Source organism: Heliangelus exortis, chromosome 28 (genome assembly GCF_036169615.1).
Source record: "Heliangelus exortis chromosome 28, bHelExo1.hap1, whole genome shotgun sequence".
Classification (NCBI taxonomy): domain Eukaryota; kingdom Metazoa; phylum Chordata; class Aves; order Apodiformes; family Trochilidae; genus Heliangelus; species Heliangelus exortis.
The window spans coordinates 3,790,168-3,812,134 of NC_092449.1; the positions used below are offsets into that span (position 1 = coordinate 3,790,168).

General features: G+C 47.8%; 1 protein-coding gene across 1 annotated transcript; it reads right to left on the reverse strand.

The window, feature by feature from the left end:
• Positions 1–1,506: 1,506 nt before the first annotated feature.
• SUGP1 (SURP and G-patch domain containing 1) lies at positions 1,507–21,861 on the reverse strand. Its single transcript, XM_071727763.1, has 14 exons — positions 21,787–21,861; positions 21,180–21,351; positions 20,535–20,638; positions 18,063–18,281; positions 14,069–14,192; positions 13,613–13,716; positions 11,997–12,120; positions 11,064–11,590; positions 6,408–6,514; positions 5,566–5,743; positions 5,216–5,322; positions 4,295–4,440; positions 2,868–2,997; positions 1,507–2,329 (listed from the first exon to the last, which is right to left on the reverse strand). The coding sequence occupies exons 1-14, from the start codon at positions 21,809–21,811 to the stop codon at positions 2,303–2,305; spliced, it is 2,094 nt and encodes a 697-aa protein (XP_071583864.1). The 5' UTR covers positions 21,812–21,861; the 3' UTR covers positions 1,507–2,302.
• Positions 21,862–21,967: the final 106 nt, after the last annotated feature.

Here is a 21,967-nt window from a genome sequence, read left to right on the forward strand (position 1 = left end):
GGAAGGGGGAGGGCAGAGGGGTCCCGGGGGAGGGGACACAGAGGGGACCGAACGTCCCCGTGTCCTGCCGAGGGTCCTGTGCCCCTCAAACGATGCTCAGGGCTGCAGGAAGAGGAGAAAACCACCCCAGGAGAGGCTTTGAAAGGTCAGGGAGGGGGGGGTGGGAATTGTTTCTGGAAATTTCTGGGAATTTTTAAGTGTTTAAAAGAGGCAGGAGGAGCTGGGAAGAGGAGGGAAGCTCAGGGAAGCCCCCAGCTCATCCCTTGAATCGTGGATTGAAGGGAGCAGAGAAGCTGCAAGGTCCCTGCCTGGCATTCCCCTGACCTCCTCCTCCTCTCAGAACCTTGGGTCAGGCCTCCAGAACCTGGGTCAGGCCTCCAGAACCAGGCAGAGGTGTAGGAACCCCCCCCTTGCTCCTTCTCAGCTCCCCTTTTCCCCTTCCCCACCCAGCCCCCCCTCCCCTCCTCTCCTGGCTCTGCCCTCTTGCTTCAGAGTCTGGAAAAGCCACCCAGGACTTTGTCCCTGGTGGGTGGGAGGGATCCCAACTTCACCCTCTCAGCAGCCAGGAAAAGGGTGGAAAAACTCCACTTTTCCCTTTTTTTCAGGAGGAAAAACTCCCGAGATCTCTGCTCCTTCAGCCTCTGCCCAAGGGAAGGCACCAGGGAGCCCCCCGTGTTTTTCACACTGGGAATTTCAGCTAAAAAAGCCCCAAATTTGGTGATTTCTGGAGGTTACAATTCCTGCTTTGGAGCCAAGGATGCTGTGGCTCCCCAGGATTTTCCAGAGCTGAATGTGTGTGGCTGCAGGGCCATAAAAAAACCAAAAAAAGCCAAAAAAAACCAACCCACAGCAAAGCAGAAATTATAATAAAGGAATAAACCAACTTTTGCCAGGACCCCAGGAATGGACACAGGAATCCCTGATCCCACCCTGGAACCAGCTCCCTGGCACTGCCCAAAGATGTCACATTCCCAAGGGTTGGAATAAAAACTGTTCCTTGGATAAAGAGGGCAGCCCAGCTCCAGCCCCATGTGCTCCTGGTTCTGGTCAGGGAGGATTAACCAGCTCCAGGTTTATGGCAGCCAGGAAGCAAAACCCAAATTCTTGGAATCCCAAGAGGGAAAACCCCCAGGGATGGGTGTCCCAAGACCCAAAAAAAAGCAGAGTTGTCACAGGGACCTTCATCATCTGAGCAGGAACTGCCCCTCCTGCCAGATTTCTTACCTGGAATTCCCAACCTCCTGAGCCACATTTTCCTCAGCACAAAACCCCTCCTGAATTCCCAGTTCTGAAGCTTCCCCTGAAAGCCAATCCTTAACTCCACCTTGGGAAGAGAAGTGAACAAAAGGGAATCATCTGCTGAGTGGTTGGGCTGAGGGAAAAAAAAAATAAATGCAAAAGGAACCCAAGGGGAACCCAAAACAAACCCCAAAATCTGGGGTTTTCTCCAAGATGCTCTAGAGCAGCCTCTCAGCCTAAGAAAAAACTCACCACTCCTTCCCAAAATTCAGTGCTTGAAACTAAGGAACAAATGAGTTTTATTTTATTTACAGAACAAATGAAGAAAATCCATACTTGCAGAGGGGTTTCTTATGACCACAAAAGCCAAACAGGCTTTGACAAACTGTGTTTGAAGGGCTTGGAGCTTCACCCTCCCAGCCCCACCCAGAGTGTCAGCAAATCTCCTCTTGCCTGAGCTTTGTGTCCAAGAAATCAAGAAGTTGTTGCCTCTGAACTTGCCCCTCAAGCCCTGCAGCCACATCCTTGCCTTCCACAAGGCAGGGGGAAACCAACCAGGCACTGGTTTTGCAATGTCAGTTGAAGGTCAGGCTGTACTTCCAGCTTCAAGAAGTCAGTTCTTTAGGGAACAACAGCCTGACTGAACAAGCAGCTGGGTGGGAGACAGTCCCCTGCGTTCCAAATCCAAACCAAACCAAACCCCAACCAACCCCAGAGCAGCACAAGCCGCAAAAAAAATTCATTCCTTGTCACATGGCACTGAGCTAAGCAGGAATGGAGTCCCTGAACTGTTCCTATTGGTATCTTTGGTGCCCTTCCAGGTGTCAAGGTCTCCATTTCACCTGCACTGCACCCACCACCTCGGCCTCCTCACGACGGGGCTGTCGTGACACTGGTGCAAGAGTGTGGGCTGGCAGGCTGGTTCCTTCTGGGTGAGAGATGGTATCATGACTTCAGGAAGTTTCACAACGTTAGGAAAGAAGAGAATGGCAATGCAGTTTTCATAACATCTCACAGGAAACATCACAAACTGGTTTGGAAAGACCTTGTCCCCGGAGCCTTCTCAGTAGTAAGGTCGTCGTGGATTGTTCTGAAGGGGGGGAAAATAAGCAAGAAAAAATGAATCAGAATTGGTGTCTTCAGAGAGCATTAAGCATTTGAGCTTAATTATCTGAAAAAGCCACTGAAATGGGACGTTTCTGACCAAGAAACCTGAGGTCTGCCCAACAAAACCTCCAAAGGCAGCTTCCCAGGTGCTGACTGCAAGAGGCAAACGAACTTCCAAGGCTTTTGCAACCAAGAAAACAGCTCTTCCAAACAAAGCATGGATTCTCAAACAACCCACCCACTTCCTTTGTGTGCAGGGCTTCTACTTTGTATGTAGGAGAGAAAATTAAAGCAGTATTTAAATAAAAAAAAAAGGCCCAGCAAGGAAAATGACACATCCAGGGGTGTTTTGGTAACGATCACTTGATTTCACGAGCAACTTTTAGAGTGTTGGCTGTTGGTGAGGCACTGGGAACACTCCCACCCCATGAGATGGAAAGAGAAGCCTCCTGGATTTGCCCTGGGTTTTTTTTGCCTTGGTTTTGCCTGGTTTTTTTGGCCTGGTTTTGGGGTGAGCTCACCAGAGGGTTTGGTCGGAAGCGATAAGCCAGCATCATGCGCTTCCGGAAGGCCTCGTACTCATCATCCTCCTTGGTCAGCTCAGCAGGACGATCAATGCCAAAGCCAGCTCCATCCACAGCAGTGGTTCCTCTGGAAAAAGGGAAGGAAGGCTCTGAGGTAAGCAGGTGGGTCAGGTCACCTCCCTTCCTCCTCAGAAAAACCCCTCTGGCTCTTCTCAGAGCTCCGAGAGGGAGCACGGACACACAGAGTGTGCTGCAGGGAGGCAGAGAGCTGGCACTCAGCACCTCGTTGCCTTTCCCAGGTTTCCATCCTGCTTTTCCAAAGCAATGCCACTCACTGGGCTTGGGTGGAAGCAGGAATGTCAAGAGGGATTTGTTTAACCTTTTAAAGAAGGGACAAATCCCATCCCAAGGCTCCGAGGGGCAGACGAAACCTTTGGCAAGCAAAGCCCTGGATTTGTTCCTAAGTGACAGGAGGCCCAGAGCTGCTGAACATCTCCCTCCCATCCCCTCAGCCCACAACAGCCCCCAAAACACCAGCAATCCCTTCCCACCTGCAGCAGCACCTTCTAAACCATCCTAAGGACATAGAGGTGGTAGAGCCCAAGTAAATCAGAGCCCTGGTTGAGCCCTGGGATGGGCAGGCACTGCCTTCCAGAGCTTTGGGGACTTCCACCTTTTGTCACAGGACTTCTTTGAACCAAGAAGCACCATTCCCAAAGACATCATCTTGCAAAAAAGAAGAGCAGAAGCTCTTTGGAGTGATACTTTCCACTGTGCAATCAGCAAACTCTGATTTCTCAAAGGCCAGAAAACAATTCAGACTCTTTCCTATCCCCAAGATTGGGAAGTTCAGCCACCTAAAAGGAGATGCTCATCTATTTCTGGAGAAATAAAAGTGTGATCAGCTCAGAAAAACTCCTGTGACACCAGAAGAGCTGCAAGATCACACACAAAGCTCTGATCTGGACCCAAACATCCCTCAAACCCAGGTCTAGCAGTGGCAAACACTGGGGGTTGCTTCTCAGCCACAGCAGACCAAGGCCCAGCTGGCAGGCAGCAGGTGTTTTAGATGCAAAAGGTTTGTTCTTTAACACCAAAATAAATGTAAAGCTTAATCCTCAGGTGCCTGGGGAGAGGGGAGGCACAGCCAATGGTTTTCTTCCTTTTCTCCATGGGGAAGGCTCCTGACAGCAGAAGGCACCATGCAAACTGAGAGGAGAAGCTAAAGAAACTCCTGTCTTGGGTCCTGCAACAGAGGAACCAACCCAGGCCTTGGGGGGAGGGAGCCCCAAAGAAATCTGAGATGATTTTTTCTCCAGATTCTGTTGAGGTGATGAATTACAGCCACGTTCCTTGCTGCCAGCAGCAGCAATTCTCAGCCCAAGAGGAAAGGGCTAAATCAATAGTAGAAGAACTCTGCTTACTTGCTGACTGGGTTTTTAATCCCCTGTCCATCTGAGCCAAGTCCCTCTCCTTCCTTCCAGCCCATCTTCATTAGCATTTGATAACCTATGTTTTCCACAGTCAGTTTGAACTCTTTGTATTCAGAATAATCTGGCTCACGTCCTTCCTGCAGAGACACAAAAGGGAGGTTTTGGTTATTGCTCCTCTCCTTCTTGCTCAGAGGAGGGGAAAACCAGCTTCAGCTACTCAGTTATCAGCCTTTTGCCAGCACCATCCCAACCAGCACTGGTTGTTGGGATTCCAGTCCTGCACCACAGCACAAAAAAAGCAAGCAGGTAAATGACAAAAGCACTGCACAGCCCTGTAACATAATCTGCAGGAAGCAGGGAGTGCTACTGGGAGATTAAGCAGAGAAATATTTAGCTCTTGAGTTTGAAGTTGCTCAGTGGATCAAGCTTCAGACAGAGTTTGTATTTCAGCCAGGATCTCCAGGGATGTAGCAGACCCCATGCTGGTTACACAACAACACAAGGAGTGTGCCAGCATCAAGAAGTTCTGCACTTCAGGAAGAACTGGCAGGTATTGCAGTGCTTTGCATAAGCTTTTTGTGGGGTTTATATCTTCATTTTGCTGCAATCAACTGGATAGAAATTCAAATTTTCCTTGCTTGGCATCAGCAAGCACTTAGCTGAAACAGGAGCAGCAGACAAATGCTGGGCAGCCCCAGAGGCTTTTCTGTCATTTCAGTTCACCTCCAAATACTGTCCCAGTATCAGATCTCTGATTTGCTGCAGCCAGTTCTCTGCAAAGAGTCAAAAAACTAACTCTTTGGTTCCTCCAGAAGTAACAGAGCTCTCAGAAATACTTCCAGGCAGCTCTGCCAGCACCCAGGTGCCTCCCTCCCTGCTAGGGGACACCCTGTCAAGTCTCTGCCATTTCACCTTCAATGCCTTGAACGTCTCCATGAACTTCTCCAGCTCATCAGGTGGAAGAAAATCTCCAATGAAATGTTTCCCTCTGCCCATCTGGGTCAGCTGCTCAGCCCACTCTGCCCAAGACACAGAGAGAAAAAAAAAAAAAAAAAAAGAAACCAGAATAAACCCCATCATCCTGTGACTGGGAATTTCAAAGGCTTGACAAAGCATAAAAGCCTCCCAGCAACAGGAGGTCATTATCTGCCAAGCAGGGAGGCAAAAAATGACCCTGCAGCTCCCATGCCAAGCCAGGCAAGCTCAGACACCTCCCCTCTGAGGCAGCAGAGAGGCAGAGGTTGGCAGAGCTCCCCACACACCTCGGGTCTTGTCCATCTCCATGCGTCTCAGTTGGTGCTCCCACGTCCCCAGCTCACTGTCCACCTCCTCATCACTGTCATAGCCATGCTGGTGCTGCTGGATGGCTTTTTCCCACATCATCTGCATCTCCTGCATGGCTCTCTTGTGCTTCATGATCATGTCATACATCTGCTGCATCTAAAGGAGAGATGCAAGAGCTTGTTTGAAAGACAAAGCAGTTCCCAGGCAGCAATCAGCCACAGAGCCCTGGGGCAGAGCCCACCCCCTCCCCACCTGCCCTGGAGAACCCAGAGGATGAAAACCACAAATCCCAAAAGGCAGAGCTGGTGCTTGAGCTCATCTGCTGCCTCCCCAGATCAAACAGGAGCATTACGTGCTGGCTCCTCTGAGAAAAAGTCCCTGGATGTCAACACAGAGGGCTGCTGCCTCCTGATCACCCCCCCTGAGAGTAAACATCACCCCCTCACCCTCTGGAAAAAGCCAATCCTGCTCTTTTTCCCCCAAAAGCTTCTCCCCACTGCTGAAGCAATCCAGAACCAGCTGCAGATGGGACCCCACAGACCTTATAGATTTTGGGGTTTAGTTTGGGGCCGGCTCGAGGCAGATTCCCCAAAGTCCTCTGACACAGCTGCATCCCAGGATTCCTGGGCATTCAGCACCAATCCCAGAGATTGGTGGGAATCTCTGGGAGACTCCCAGAGATCTGCCTGTGGGAAGTTTCTCACTGCCCAGTTTTTCACTGGACAAGTTGCTGTCTCCATCTTCCCACCTCCCCCAGCCATGCTGCAACACAAAAAGCCCACAGACAAAATCAACTTGGAAATAAATTTTGGGCCATTACCTCCTGCTGCTCCTTCAGTTGTTTCTTTTGGGCTTCTGAGAGCTCTGTCACACCCACCAAACCAACTGGCTTCCCTTTTTCATAGCCAAGACCTTTCAGGTCCTGAACTGGAATAAGCACAGGTGAAAAGACTTTCAAAAAAATCTGTGACAACCCTTGAGAGCAACAAAACCACAGCTTGAGATCCCCACCTGAAGTTTTACACTCATTTCATGGTTCATTGGGACACTTAAGTGAGGAACAACCACCTGGGAACCCCAGGAGCAGGATTTAGGAACCCCAGGAGCAGGAAAATCACCAGGTCACAGCTTCTTCACCAGCACTCCCTGCCCCTGGTCCCAGGCTCTGCTTGTGTCACGTTCTCAAACTCCCAAACTCAGTTTCACAGCCTCAGAGGTCACACTGCTCAGCAATCTGCTCCTTTTTAAGCAGTCTGGTCCTTTTTAAGACTAATCCCCCCCACAAGGGCTCCTTGTGAACCCCAAGCACTGCAAAGAGCAGTATTTTAATTATTCAGAACTGAGTCAGGGGCAGCAAGGAGCCTGGCAGCATCTTGGCCAATCTGGGCATGGAAGTGGCTGCTGCTTCCTGTGTCAACAGCAACTTCATTCCAAATAAAAAGCAAAGTGACCACATCAGAATAAAGACAGGAGCATTATGCTGCTTTGGGAAGCTGCTGTTCCCCAAGGAGATTTTAGTTTCTAATCTGCAGGCTCAAGAGCAGCACTGCCAGGGACATGGTCCCTGCTTCCAAAGAGGGATTTCAACTCTCTGCTCCATGATCCCATTGATGTCTCCTGCTCTTCCTGCAGCATCTCCTCTTGGAAGCTCCTCCTTGGGGATGTTTTGATGTTGTTGTATCAGATAAGCCCTGAAATTAGATATTAGTATCATCTGGGCAGGGCACTTACTGTTCTGAAATGATCCTACAGCACTCCAAGTTCAAAGGGTAACTTCAACTTCTATTTGAAACTGGTGCAGCAACACTCATGGGGCTGAGATTTACAAAAAAACTCTGAGATTTACAACAGGAATTACCTTGTGAACTTGGTTCACATGTATCTAGTAGGGCTGGCAGCTCCTCTAAAGCACCTCAGAGCTACAACCCCACCAGTTAAATATTTAAAGGATGAAAAGCAGCCACGCAGTGTTTGTCAAGACCAGGAAGAGGATTTCTTCTTCATGATTAAAAAAAAAAAAAAAACAAAAAAAAAACCAAACCCTCCATAAATGTAAGTCCAGACTACAGCTAAATGATGCTTCATTAATTATTAATTCTCTATTAATTATGAAGCCAGATAATAGGATCATTGTTCATGACACCAAATGCCTACACAGCATGCTAATTAGGCCCTGGGGGTCGTTTTCTCCCTTCCTCTTATTTGCACTCAGGGCAATTGATCTGAGCACTCTTATCTCCCTTCCAGCTTTTGGCTGAGCCACTCCAGGATTGGGAAGAGCTTCCTCAGCTCCAGCCTCCCCAGGAGAACATCAAAGGGTGCACCCACCCTCCCTCTGCACATTCTGGGAGTCAACTCTGCAGGAAGAGTTATGTAAAGCACTGCAAAAGGTTTTCCAAAGAGGAGGGAGGCAAGGAACTGTGTTATCCAGGCTTGGTGCTAGGATAAGCACCTTTAGCTCCTGAGAAATGAGAGCAAATAGGAAAAATAAATCTATCTGTTGGTGATAAACAGCCCCATTTCTCTCTCTGGGGCAGCACCCAGATTCAGAAATGGTTTTAAGAAGCACCCGGTGTCTGCTCCACCTCCAGCTCTGGCCCCAAAATGTTACAGGAGACTGGGGCACTTCAGCACCAAGCCCTGATCAAAGATTCACCTCCTGTCCCAGGGCATGGGAAAGCTTTCTCTGAATGCCCTGAGGAAGGCTCTGCCCTTCACAGAGGTCAGCAGCTCTCTGGCTTCGTTCAAGGCTCAGGCAAAGAGCCAGGCAGAGCTCCAGGGGCCCCAGGAGCTGGTGGTTTGCCAGCACCTCCAACCACCTCAAAGCAGAAAGGTGAAGCCAAAACATCATCACCTGCTCCCCAGAAAGCATCTGGCACTGCTCCTTGGTGTGTTAAAACTACACCTGGTTTGTCTGAGTGCTCTGGGACCCTGGAGGTTTTATGCTGAAGGAGTCACTGCAGGGCCGGAGCTCGGCGGGGTGAATTTTGGGGTCTTGGCCCCAAGAGTCCCAAATCAGGGAAAGTTGAGAGGAAAAACAAAGCTCCCCCCCCTAAGGCCACATCTGAAGAGAGAGAAGTCTATTCATACAATCAGGGAATTTGCAGAGAGATAATATCCCTGAGCTCCTCACACCCAGCAGAGCACAAGTTGCTTCTCAGTCTCCTCTTCAGCAGGAAGCAAAGAAAAAGAGATTTATTTTTTTTTAATCCTTGGATGACATCAGCTTTGCCTAGAGGGTTAATGGTGCAGTCTATCTGCAGCATTGGCAGAAGCCTACCTGATGGTTTCTCCCTTTCCCACATGCCCAAAGAGGAGTTTGTTACAAGAGAAGGAAATGTCCTTTAAGGACAGCAAAAGAAAGCTCAGTGCAGACAGAAGTGCCTGGCTTCTCAGCTTCCTCCTCTGAAGATCTCACTCAATTAAAACTAATCAGGCCCAAACCAATCCAATCCCAGGCTTCAGAAAATTCTAATGACAGCCTGTAATTTTCCCATTAGTCCCCAGAGTTCATTAATCACAGCCTTGCTGTTCTGTTCAGCTTTTTACTCCCTGCAGTTCAGTGTTTCCATATCAATACAGTTCAGAGGAGCCTTGTTTCTGCCCAAGAAGGGCAGCACTTCCTCCTCCCCACTGCTGATTTATGACAAGAGTCAAGAGGAAAAAGAACCAGAACACTTCTCCACTAATTCCAAAATGATTGCTGAGGAGAAAGGACTGAGACATTGTTAGTTAGGTCCCAAAGCACACTGGGCAGCTCAAACCTTCCCCAGCACCAGGGCTGTAACTCACAATTCCCTTCACCTCTCAAGCTGAAAAGGGTTGAGCCCACCTGAAGCTACAAAAAAAAAAAAAATTTTAATCAAATCCTTTCCCCTTCAGAGCATTCACAGTGGATTTGTTATGCCTGGCAAATTGTTTGCTGTCCTTTTCTTCCACTTGCCACAAAACTCTGCAGAAAGTCAGCAAGAACACCATGACCCCACCTAACCAAGGGGCAGCTTAAAGAACCAGGGGAGATTTCAGCAGGAAAAATGCTGGAATGAGCACATGGATACCCAAGCAGCCCCCCCAGGAGAGCAGGAAGATGGAATCTGATGCTTGCTTTGAAAGCACCTGCCCAGCTCCACCATGGAAGTTCATCCCAGTCTGCAAGGACACAGAGCTACTCCAGAGGGAGAAATCAGGAAAAACTTTTGCATCAAATCAGGAAAAACTTTTGCATCAAATCAGGAAAAACTTTTGCATCCGAGTTCTGCCTTCCTAGGAGCAGCAACTCAAGGTCAGATGAAGCCACCCAGGTTGGGATCTTGTCCTGCAGTGCTGGAAAAGTTCTGTCTGTCCTTCCTGAGCCCTGCAGGACCTACAGACACCACAGCACATGCAGCCAACCCCATCTGAGCTGTTAATGGCTCAGGAAATTCCTTCCTCTGAAGCCCAGCAGCAGACTTGCTGGAGCAGTGAGCTGAACAGGCTGAATTCCCAGTTCTGTGCTGGGAATGAGCTGGGGGCTCACTCTGCAGCTCAGAAAGTGACAGCTGCCTCTTTCCTCCTTGTCCCACCTCCCTCCTGGGACTCTTTCTTAAAAAAGGTCCTTATTGAGACAAGCACCCAGTACCCTTCCCATGCCACTAAATCTGTCAAGCTGGGTGCCTCATTTTGGGTCTTTTCTCCTTTTTCCACCTTCTCCCCATCCCATGCCAACTGTGCCCAGGATTCCAAGATGCCACCCTAAATGCCTGTGTTCACCTCTTGTCCCCAAGTGCCTCCATTTTTGGCTGCATCTCTTCCTCTCTGCACAGGCACAGAGGGGCCACCCAAGCTCAGTCTCTGGGAGCTCCCTGGGATTGCCTCAACTGGAGGAATTCTTCCCAAAATTCAGAGGGAGCTGCAGTCCCAGGTGAAGGAAGAGGTGCAGGAGCCTTGGCTGAGGGCTGTGAAACCCCCCCCTGTAGTCAAATGAACTGAAATGGGAACCAACTGGACCTGGAGGTTCTACTTGTGGGAAACAGCTCTTCCCACTGAGCCCTCTGATCAGTTGGAGGGAGCTGGAAGTGCTGCCCAGGGATTTTTTTTTCCTGCCATGAGGAAGAAGCCCAGTTCAGCCTTTGGTATTTGTTTGCTGAGAGACTCTTTTCCTGAAGTGAAATAGCCCTAAATAGCAGAGAGGCTAAAGCTGTAATGAGCTAGAGCACAGCAGGGTTTTGGAGAGAGCTGGAGAATGATAAGATCCAATCCCTGGTGTCAGCAAGATAAAGTGGTTTATCTGGGTTTCCACACAGGGGAGAGGGAGCTGCTAGAGCCAGCTGAGAGGGAGGGGGCTGGCAAGCAAGGAGATGACAGCAAGAGATAAGATTTAGCTGGGTTTTCCATTTGCAAAGAAAGGCAGAAGGGACTCCCCAGGACAAAAAAAAAAAAAACAACCAAAAAAAAGCCCCAACCCCAGTGATCCAACCCAATCTCCAGCCCCACTCACCTGAAAGAGGGGAGGGGGAATCCAGGTGCTGGATGAGCTGTGGGAGGGGGAGTTCAACTTTCTCCTCCTCTGGCCCCCATCTGCTCTTTCTCTTCTTTTTAGTGGTGCTTGGAGCTGCAGTGGTGGTGGTGGCAGGGGCTGGAGCTGCCTGCTCAGGGGGGGTGGTGGAGGAGGATGGGGAAGGGGAGGGCAGAGGCAGTGGGGAGGGCACAGGAAGGGGCAAAGGGAGTGGGGAGGGAAGGGGCAGAGGCAAGAGGGAGGGGAGGGGAAGGGCTGAGGGAAGGGGAAGGGGCAGCAGGGAGGGGACAGGCAGGGGCAGAGGGGAGGGGACAGGCAAAGGTAAAGGTGAGGGCAAGGGCAAAGCTGGTAAGGAGAGAGGTGATTGTGATGCTTCAGGGCTGTTCTTCCTTTTCAGAGTGGGCTCCAGAGGGGAGGGGGCAGGGGCAGGGCTGGATTTGGCCTTCCGGAACTCCTCCAGCTTCTGCCTGTAGTACTTGTAGCCTCTGCTGTTTGGCTCATATAAAAACCTACAAAGAAAAAATAAAATAAAAGAATAAAAGCGAAAGTTTTGCTGTCACAGCCACCTGGAGGGCTTGGAGAGCCAGCAAGGGTTTTTTTTTCCTTGCTCTCCAGCACCATCCCGTGTGTGTGAGCGCACAGTGCAGAGCTCCGGAGGGGGGGAGGAGCCTTTCCCAAACCCCGGCACATTTGGGTGCCAAAAAACCACCCGGGGGACCGAGAAGGATCAGGTTACACGTCTGGAAAGCTGAGGCCTTCCCTCAGAATTCCCCTGCCTTCTAGGACACGTTTGGCCAAACTGCAGGGGCTCCCCAATGCATCAGGGTAAGAAAACAAAACGTTTTGGGTGGATGGGAAGAGCAGAGCCCATCCTACCCCTTCCCTCCCCCCCAGAGCAGAAGTTTCTGCCCTCACCTGAAAGCATGGTTCTCTCTGTTGTTCTGCAAGGCAATAGCTTCCACCTCAGGACCCCCTTCTGCTATGAACCTGGCCAGTTTCTCAGCAGAGTTCTTGGTCTCTTCATCCTCTGGGGGTGAAACTTTAAGCAGGCTGTCAGTACTGGGCCCAACTCACCCAAGCAACAGTCAAAACCTATCTGTTCTAAGGACCCCAAGAGCAGAATAAGGGCAAAAGGTGGAGTTTAATTTTTAGAAGTGTCAAACAGAAGCAGTTTACATCATCAAAACCAACCCCAAAACACCATTGCACCATAGCTTGGATGATAAGTCTGTAATGCCCACTCCTCTGTGCCAGGAAAATGGGAGCAGGTGGACAGAAAAATCCCTTTTTTCTCTTCAGAAGCACAACACCTGTTTCTCCCCCACTGTTCCTCCCCTGCCTGAGATGCTTTCCCAGATGGTTCCACCTCAGCACTGGGAAGCACAGCCTGGCCACTCACATCCCCCCCAGGAGCAAGGGGAAGGCCTTAAAAAAATAAGTGGCAAAAGCCCTTTGAACCTGCTGGCCACCTGAGGGGAGGGCTGGAGGAAATTCCAGGGAAATTCCCCCTAGGACAGTCCCTGGAAGAGGTGGTTACTGCAGCCTTCATCCAAAACCAGAGGGAAGGCTCTGCCCAGGAATATTTTCAAACATTTTGGCTGTTTCTAAGGGGCCAAATCCCTGATTTAGCCACCACAGCTTTGGGTGCCATTTGCTGCAGTCCCAGTGCCACCAGTCCAGGAGGCAGAAGACATAAAAACCATGGACAAACCACAACCTTCCCCTTCCATCCATAATCCACACCTGTAAAGCATGGATAACACTGCTTAACTCCCAAAATGTCACATGGAAGTCAGGTGATATTGGTAAAAACCTCTCAAAGCCTCCAGGCTGCTGAGCCCTGGGTTGTTTCAGGCCAGCTAAATTGCATTAATTGCATTAATTCCCACAGCAAAGGGAGCTGAGCCACACACAGGCCTAAAACAGAGGCAAGAAAACACCTGGCCCACAAACCACACCTCACCCACTGAATAATTTCTTTAATTAACCCAGGATTAAGCAGATTCCACTCCCCACAGCACCTGCCTGGGGGCAGATGACCCATTTCTGCTGGTTTTCCACCTGAAAACTCCCTGACTTGCAAGGATTTACAACCCAAGCAGCAAATCAAAGCTTCAGGTGGGGAAATGGCAGCAGGAATGGGGATCAGGGTCAAGCAATCCAACTGTTCTTACAAAACACTTCCTCCTAAATTTATTTCCAGGGCTGGAACACTTTCCAGAACACCTGATGAAGAATCATTTGAGCTCACTTGAAGGATTTTGGAGAAATATGAGGAAAAGCTCTTGCAAGAGCCCTTTCTGTGCAGTATGCAGGGGGCTCAGGAAATATTTTTTGGCTCAAAAGTTTGATGTTTGATCAGCACATCCCTTCCAGTTTGAAATTCTATTTACAGGCAGGAGATTGACAGCCAAAAATCCCTTCCAGCTGTTTTCCAGAACAGCCCTAACGAGTTGCAGAGAGTGAAAAAAAAGCTTAAATTTAAAATATTTTGCAATTCATAGTCTTCTCCAGATCCCAGCCTTAATTACCTTTCTGAGAAGAGGATGCCTGAGAACTTTGATTCTCCTTTCTTATCTCTGCCACTTTCTTTCTGTAGTAAAGGAATTCTCTGCTGTTCTTATCATGCAAAAACCTAAGGTGGAGGGGACAAAAAAATGTTATCAAAACCAAGCTACAAACAAACATTGATGCTTTGGGATATCAACAGCTCAAACCAAAATGAAAATATAAGAGAGAAACTCCTTGGAATGCACTGTAGAAAACAGTCCCAGCTTCCATTTCAGGCACCCAAATTTTGGGTCACTTGGAAGGAAAACACCCAACACTTCTGAGGGAGGAGCAATCCTCTGGCCCCACCACTTCCTGCCTCAGTTTCCCCAGCTACCAGTTAACCCAGAGGCATCCAGGAGGAGCACAGCTGCTTCTTTCCCCCTTTTCCCCCAGTGCTGTGCTTTGGGAAAGAGGAATCCCCCCCCAACACTTACGAAAAAGCTGGGTTATCCTTGTAGTCTTCCATTGCCACCTTCTCTAACTCTGGTCCCCCTTCAGCCACGAACCTAGCCAGTTTTTCCACCACTTGTCTGGTCTCAGCATCCTCTGGGGGTAAAACTTTAAGCAGGCTGTCAGTACTGGGGTTCAACTCACACACCAAACAGGCAACAGGCACATTACTTCTAAAGAACCACGGCGGCCGACAAAAAGGAGAAGGGGGATGGGAAGAGAAAGGGTGAAATTGGGGGGGAGGGATCCGTTTTTTCCAGAGCTGGAATGACAAACCCATCCCCCCTTCCCTCCCCACACACCCCCCCCCCAACTCCCTCACACCTCACACACCCCCCCTCTAAAAGGAAGGGAAGAATTTGGGTGGTTTTCTCTTTTTTTTTCAGTGCAGCTGAGGGGGGGGGAATTCCAAGCGCAGCAAAATTTGCTCCAGGGAATTTCCCCTCCAAGCTCAATCCCAAAAAGGAGGAAAAGGAGTTTGGGTTTAGCAATGATTCCCAGATTCCCAATCCCACTTTTTTTGGGGCAGATTCCCACCATTCTGGGCTTGGGGAGAGAGGGTGAAGGCAGAGCAGAGCACTGCCAGGTGCCCAGGGCTCAGCCCTCCCTTGGAGGGGATCCCAGCAGAGAGAAAACCTCTGCCCACCCCCCCTCCCAAAAAAAAAAATTCCCAGCAATGATTCCCAGATTCCCAAATTCCCAATCCCCACTTTTTTGGGGCAGATTCCCACCATTCTGGGCTTGGGGAGAGAGGGTGAAGGCAGAGCAGAGCACTGCCAGGTGCCCAGGGCTCAGCCCTCCCTTGGAGGGGGTCCCAGCAGAGAGAAAAACTCTGCCCACCCCCCCCCAAAAAAAAAAAATTCCCAGCAATGATTCCCAGATTCCCAAATTCCCAATCCCACTTTTTTTGGGGCAGATTCCCACCATTCTGGGTTTGGGGAGAGAGGGTGAAGGCAGAGCAGAGCACTGCCAGGTGCCCAGGGCTCTGCCCTCCCTTGGAGGGGATCCCAGCAGAGAGAAAAACTCTGCCCACCCCCCCTCCCAAAAAAAAAAATTCCCAGCAGTGATTCCCAGATTCCCAATCCCACTTTTTTTGGGGCAGATTCCCACCATTCTGGGCTTGGGGAGAGAGGGTGAAGGCAGAGCACAGCACTGCCAGGTGCCCAGGGCTCTGCCCTCCCTTGGAGGGGATCCCAGCAGAGAGAAAAGCTCTGCCCACCCCCCCCCCCCCCAGAAAAAAATTCCCAGCAATGATTCCCAGATTCCCAAATTCCCAACCCCACTTTTTTGGGGCAGATTCCCACCATTCTGGGCTTGGGGAGAGAGGGTGAAGGCAGAGCAGAGCACTGCCAGGTGCCCAGGGCTCAGCCCTCCCTTGGAGGGGATCCCAGAAGACAGAAAAGCTCTGCCCACCCCCCCTCCCAAAAAAAAAAATTCCCAGCAATGATTCCCAGATTCCCAAATTCCCAATCCCACTTTTTTGGGGGCAGATTCCCACCATTCTGGGTTTGGGGAGAGAGGGTAAAGGCAGAGCACAGCACTGCCAGGTGCCCAGGGCTCAGCCCTCCCTTGGAGAGGATCCCAGAAGACAGAAAAGCTCTGCCCACCCCCCCCCCAAAAAAAAAAAATTCCCAGCAATGATTCCCAGATTCCCAATCCCACTTTTTTTGGGGCAGATTCCCACCATTCTGGGCTTGGGGAGAGAGGGTGAAGGCAGAGCAGAGCACTGCCAGGTGCCCAGGGCTCAGCCCTCCCTTGGAGGGGATCCCAGAAAACAGAAAAGCTCTGCCCACCCCCCACCCCAAAAAAAAAAAAATTCCTGAATTTTGGAATTTTGGCCAAGAGAGGAACCCTCAGCACTTCCAGGACACAGTCAGTGGGAAGTGAACCCAGGCAGCAAGGTTTTTGGGTGGGGATTTTAACAGAAAAAGGGCACCCACACTGCTTTTCAGCTGAATTCCAACCTATTAAAGGATGGATCCTTTTTTTTTTTGGGGTCTCTGGAGCCTTTCCCCCCCTCCCTCAAGTTCATTCCAGCTTTCAATTCACTTACCCAGATAAAAAAACTCAGATTAAACTCCCAGAAAGCCCCCAAAAAATACCCAGGGATGGTTTTGTAAAGACAGAGTGAAATAAATGATGGCCCAAAGCTCCAGTTTCATTTGATACTTGATTTTACACCCCTAAAATTCAGATTATTGAGCAGCTCTGCTGCTTCCCTGGCCCTGCTGATCCAGACAAATTGGGTTAATTAAGAGCTGGAATAATAATTATTACAATAGTAATAATTAAGAGCTGATTTTCTGGCCTGCAGTCAAGGCACAGGGGGGAGATTTCCTTGTAAAACTTGGAAAAAAGGCAAGAACTTGGAATTTCCCTGAATTTTGTAACACAATTTCCTCCCTTCTGCAGCAACACCTCAACTGGAGGCTTCTCATCCTCCAGCCTTTAAAAACCCCAAAAAATCCCATTTTTAGTGCAAGCATCCTGCCTGTACATGTCCTAAACCCAAAAAATCCCATTTTTAATGCAAACATCTTGTTTGTGCATGTTCTAAACCCAAAAAAATTCCATTTTTAGTGCAAACATTCTGCCTGTACATGTCCTAAACCCAAAAAATCCCATTTTTAATGCAAATATTCTGCCTGTACATATTCTAAACCCCCCAAAACTCCCATTTTTAATGCAAACATTCTGCCTGTACATACTCTAAACCCCCAAAAAATCCCATTTTTAATGCAAGCAGTAGTCCTAAACCCCAAAATTCCCATTTTTGATATAAGCACTCTGCCTGCACATGTCCTAAACCCCGAAATCCCATTTTTAATGCAAACATTCTGCCTGTACATATTCCAAACCCCCCAAAAAATCCCATTTTTAATGCAAGCATATGTCCTAAACCCCAAAACTCCCTTTTTTGATGGAAGCACTCTGCCTGTACATGTCCTAAACCCCAAAATCCCATTTTTAATGCAAATATTCTGCCTGTACATATTCTAAACCCCAAAAAATCCCACTTTTAATGCAAACACTCTGTTTGTGCTGTTCTAAACCCCCCAAAACTCCCATTTTTAATCCAAACATCCTGCCTGTACATAGTCTAAACCCAAAAAAATCCCATTTTTAATGCAAGCATATGTCCTAAACCCAAAAAAATCCCATTTTTAATGCAAGCACTCTGCCTGTACATTCCCTAAACCCAAAAAAATCCCATTTTTAGTGCAAGCACTCTGCCTGCACATGTCCTAAACCCCAAAATCCCATTTTTAATGCAAGCATTCTACCTGTACATAGTCTAAACCCAAAAAAATCCCATTTTTAATGCAAGCAGTATGTCCTAAACCCCCAAAAATCCCATTTTTAGTGCAAGCAGTATGTTCTAAACCCCAAAACTCCCATTTTTAATGCAAGCATTCTACCTGTACATAGTCTAAACCCCCAAAAAAATCCCATTTTTAATGCAAGCAGTATGTCCTAAACCCCAAAAAATCCCATTTTTAGTGCAAGCAGTATGTCCTAAACCCCAAAATCCCATTTTTAATGCAAGCATTCTACCTGTACATAGTCTAAACCACAAAAAAATCCCATTTTTAATGCAAGCAGTATGTCCTAAACCCCAAAATCCCATTTTTAATGCAAGCATTCTACCTGTACATAGTCTAAACCCCAAAAAAATCCCATTTTTAATTCAAGCATATGTCCTAAACCCCAAAACTCCCACTTTCAACCCAAGCACTCTACCTCCCCACCTCCTACAGAGCTCCCCATAACACATTCCAACTCCAAAAAGCAGAAATAAGCTTAGAAACCCCCCCAAGCTCCATCAACTTCAGAACAAATTTCTATTATTCAGGTTTTTTTTTGTTTTTTTTTGCTGCAGGAGCCCCCCCAGCACCAAGCAGTGGCATTTTTAGAGCATCTCTACCCAGAACCCAGCCCAGCTCTGCCCTGGGGAGCCCCAAACAAGCTGCCATTTACCTTTAATTTCCAACCACTGCTCATAATCTTCCTCTTCCTCTTCATCTGGGGACTGGAAAACACTGAGTCTGGTGAGGACTGGGCTCTGTTTGGAGTGGGAATAATTCTTGGCTTGGTGCAGCATGCTGAGGACCTGCCCAGGGCGTTTCCCAAACAACAGAGGCTTCTTCCCAGCAGGGGAGGCGTTTGTGGAGTTATTGGCAGAGCCTGGGGGAGGTTCTTGGGGAAAAAAGAAAAAAAAAAAATACCCAAAACAATTCCTGTGAGGCCTGAAAGGGGGAGGAGGGGGGGGGAGTGTGTGGGTGGGGAGGAAAAAAAAAAAAAATAAAAAGGTTAAATTACAGCTCCGGGGGGAAAGGAGGGTGAGAGGGAGAGGTTTTAGGAGTAGAGGGGAAAAGTTGTGTGGGGTGAGGGGTTTTTAGGTTCAAAGTGAAAGGATTGGGGAAAATGCATAGGGGGATTTTGGTTTCAAAGTTAAAAGATTGAAACTAAAAAAAAAAAAAATAACATTATGGGGTTTTCCCTAAGGTAAAGGATTGGGAAAGATGCATAATGGGATTTTGGGTTCAAAGTGAAAAAATTGGGAAAACTCCATAATGGGATTTTTATTTTTTTATTTTTTTATTTTCAAAGTTAAAAGATTGGGAAAGCTGCATAATAGGATTTTGTTTTCAAAATTAAAAGATTGGGAAAACTCCATAATGGGATTTTTTTTAAGTTTCAAAGTTAAAGGATTGGGGAAGCTCCACAATGGGATATTTTTTTTTAGTTTCAAAGTTAAAAGAATGGGAAAACTCTATAATGGGATTTTAGTTTCAAAGTTAAAAGATTGGGAAAACTCCATAATAGGATTTTGTTTTCAAAATTAAAAGACTGGGAAAACTCCATAATGGGATTTTTTTTAGTTTCAAAGTTAAAAGATTGGGAAAGCTCCACAATGGGATTTTTTAATTATTTTCAAATTTAAAAGAATGGAAAAACTCCATAATGGGATTTTATTTTCAAAATTAAAAGATTGGGAAAACTCCATAATGGGATTTCTTTTTAGTTTCAAAGTTAAAAGATTGGGGAAGCTCCATAATGGGATTTTTTTTTATTTGCAAAGTTAAATGATTGGGAAAGATGCATAATAGGATTTTTTTTTTTAGTTTCAAAGTTAAAAGATTGAAACTAAAAAAAAAAAAAAAAAATCACATTATGGAGTTTTCCCTAAGTTAAAGGATTGGGAAAGATGCATAATGGGATTTTGGGTTCAAAGTGAAAAAATTGGGAAAACTCCATAATGGGATTTTTTTTAGTTTCAAAGTTAAAAGATTGGGAAAACTCCATAATGGGTTTTTTTTTTTTTTTTTATAGTTTCAAAGTTAAAAGATTGGGGAAGCTCCATAATGGGATTTTATTTTCAAAATTAAAAGATTGGGAAAACTCTGTAGTGTGATTTTTTTTATTTTCAAAGTTAAAAGATTGGGAAAGCTCCATGATATGATTGTTTCTTTTCAGAGTTAAAATATTTTGGAAAGCTGCATAATTATTTTCAAAATAAAGATTGGGAAAGCTGCATAATGGGATTTTATTTTCAAAATCAAAAGATTGGGAAAACTCCATAATGGGATTTTTTTTTTTTTTTTTTAGTTTCAAAGTTAAAAGATTGGAAAAACTCCATAATGGGATTTTTTTTTTTTTTTTAGTTTCAAAGTTAAAAGAATGGGAAAACTCCATAATGGGATTTTATTTTCAAAATTAAAAGATTGGGAAAACTCCATAATGGGATTTTTTTTTTAGTTTCAAAGTTAAAAGATTGGGGAAGCTCCATAATGGGATTTTTTTTTATTTGCAAAGTTAAATGATTGGGAAAGCTGCATAATAGGATTTTTTTTTTAGTTTCAAAGTTAAAAGATTGGGAAAACTCCATAATGGGATTTTTTTTTAGTTTCAAAGTTAAAAGATTGGGAAAGCTGCATAATAGGATTTTGTTTTCAAAATTAAAAGACTGGGAAAACTCCATAATGTGATTTTTTTTTTTTTTTTTTTAATTATTTTCAAAGTTAAAAGAATGGGAAAGCTGCATAATGGGATTTTATTTTCAAAATTAAAACATTGGGAAAGCTCCACAGTGTGACTTTTTTAGTTTAAAAGTTAAAAACCTGGGAAAGCTGCATAATGGGGTAACTTTTTCTTTTCAGAATAAGCTTTAAAAGATGGGGAAAAGCTGCACCATGGAGAGATGCAGCATTTTTTTTCTTTTCAGGGGCAAGAAAAGGCTGCTAGAAGCTGCATAAAGTGGTGATTTTCACCAAACCAGAGTTAAGGAAGGGGGCAAACCTCAGAAAAAGCCTCCACCCCCACCTAAAGCCACCACCACTGCTTCAGAACTTACTCCTCTTAGTAACAACTCATAGCAGGGGTTGTAAAGTGAACCCAGAGAGGCAGCTGGTGCCCCCAGGAGCTGCTCTTACTCCCCAGCTGACCTACCAGCACTGGATTTTTCCTTCTGCAGCTTGAGGAACTGCTGGAGGAAACTGCCATCATTAACAAACTTGTTGGAAACACAGGCTTCATTGTCACCTCCATCATCTCTGAACAGAAAAAAAAAAAATAAAATTGGTGATAGGAATCTTCCTCCTCCTCCCCAGCCTCCCCTGGTAGAGGTTTATTCCAAACAGAATAATAATAAAAAAAAAAAAAAACCAAGTGGCTCCTGCCCTCTCCCATCCAACACTTTTGGGAAGGAGGGGACCCATCCAGGGTGCTCCTTCCAGCATTACCCCCCCTCTGCACTCTGTGGGAAGAGGATTCCTGCTGCCTCTGGGACACTGCTTTGCTTCCCAGAAAGCCAGGCAAGAATTTAGCTGGAAAACTCTGCTGACTCTGAGGAGTTTTTTATAAGAAAGGGAACAGAAAGCAGAAGGGAGGTGCAATTATACCCCAGGAAACAGCATTCCTGGTAGCTGCTGCCTTACGAGTCTCTGGAAAACCCAGATAGCTCAATTTAAGTGCAAATAACCTCTTCCAACCTTTACTAAACTCTCACTTTCAGCTCCCCCCAGCACAACAGCTTTCCCCAGGCTCAGCCAGCCCATTCCTGCAGGCAAACCTCCCCTCTAGCCCCACACCTACTCTCCCAACAGAGGCAGCTGCTGGATGCTGAGGGAATTCTGCTTCGCTTGCTGCTCCAGCCGGGCCTCGATCTCCCGTTTTTTCTGGGCTATCAGCTCCTCCTGCTGCAGGATATTCACGCTCGTCTTGGCCGATTTTGACTGCGAGACCCCAAACCAGCGGCTCGCCTTCCCTGCGAGGGTCAAAAGAGGGAGAAAAATCAACGGGGAGAGCTTCAGCAGCTCCCTGAGGCCCTCAGGGACCGGGGGGACCGAGAGGACGAGACCCTGGGGGGAGGAGAGGGAGAAGGGGACGAGGCCCCAGGGGGGGATGAAGGGGACGAGGCCCTGGGAGGGGTGAAGGGGATGAGGAGGAGGTGGTGAAGGAGACGCTGAGGAGGTGAAGGAGACGAAGCCCGGGAGGGGGTGAAGGGGATGAGGCCCCAGGGGCTCCCCCCCCCACTCCTCAGCTCCCACCCCTCAGGAGCGCGGAGGCCGCCGAGCCCGGGGCGCGGTTCCCCCTGCGCTGCATCGGCTGTAGGGCCGGGAGAAGGTTGGGAAAGGAGGGAATGAGGTAAAGAATGAGGGAAGGAAGGAGCCGTGGCGCTGGGGCAGGGGCTCGGCCCTACCTGGCGCATCCCTGGGGTTCTCCATTTTGGAGCTCCCGTCCCACAATGCCCCGCGGCGGGCGGGGGCGGCTGCCAGCCGGCCGCGCCGCAAAGGCCTCTGGGAGTTGTAGTCCGGCGGGAACCAGCCCCGCTTCCCCTTCCCCGCTCCTCCCGCAGCGGCGGCGACGATCAGGAAACCGAG

Bases quoted from the DNA above. Each gene is read 5' to 3' on its own strand.
- SUGP1 (XM_071727763.1), bottom strand. From the start codon at position 21,811: ATGGAGAACCCCAGGGATGCGCCAG. The intron at 6,515-11,063 runs GTGAGTGGGGCT...TGCTTATTCCAG, and splicing joins TTCCCCCTCCCCTCTTTCAG to TTCAGGACCTGAAAGGTCTT. The intron at 2,998-4,294 runs GTAAGCAGAGTT...CCCTTTTTCCAG, and splicing joins ATTAAAAACCCAGTCAGCAA to AGGAACCACTGCTGTGGATG.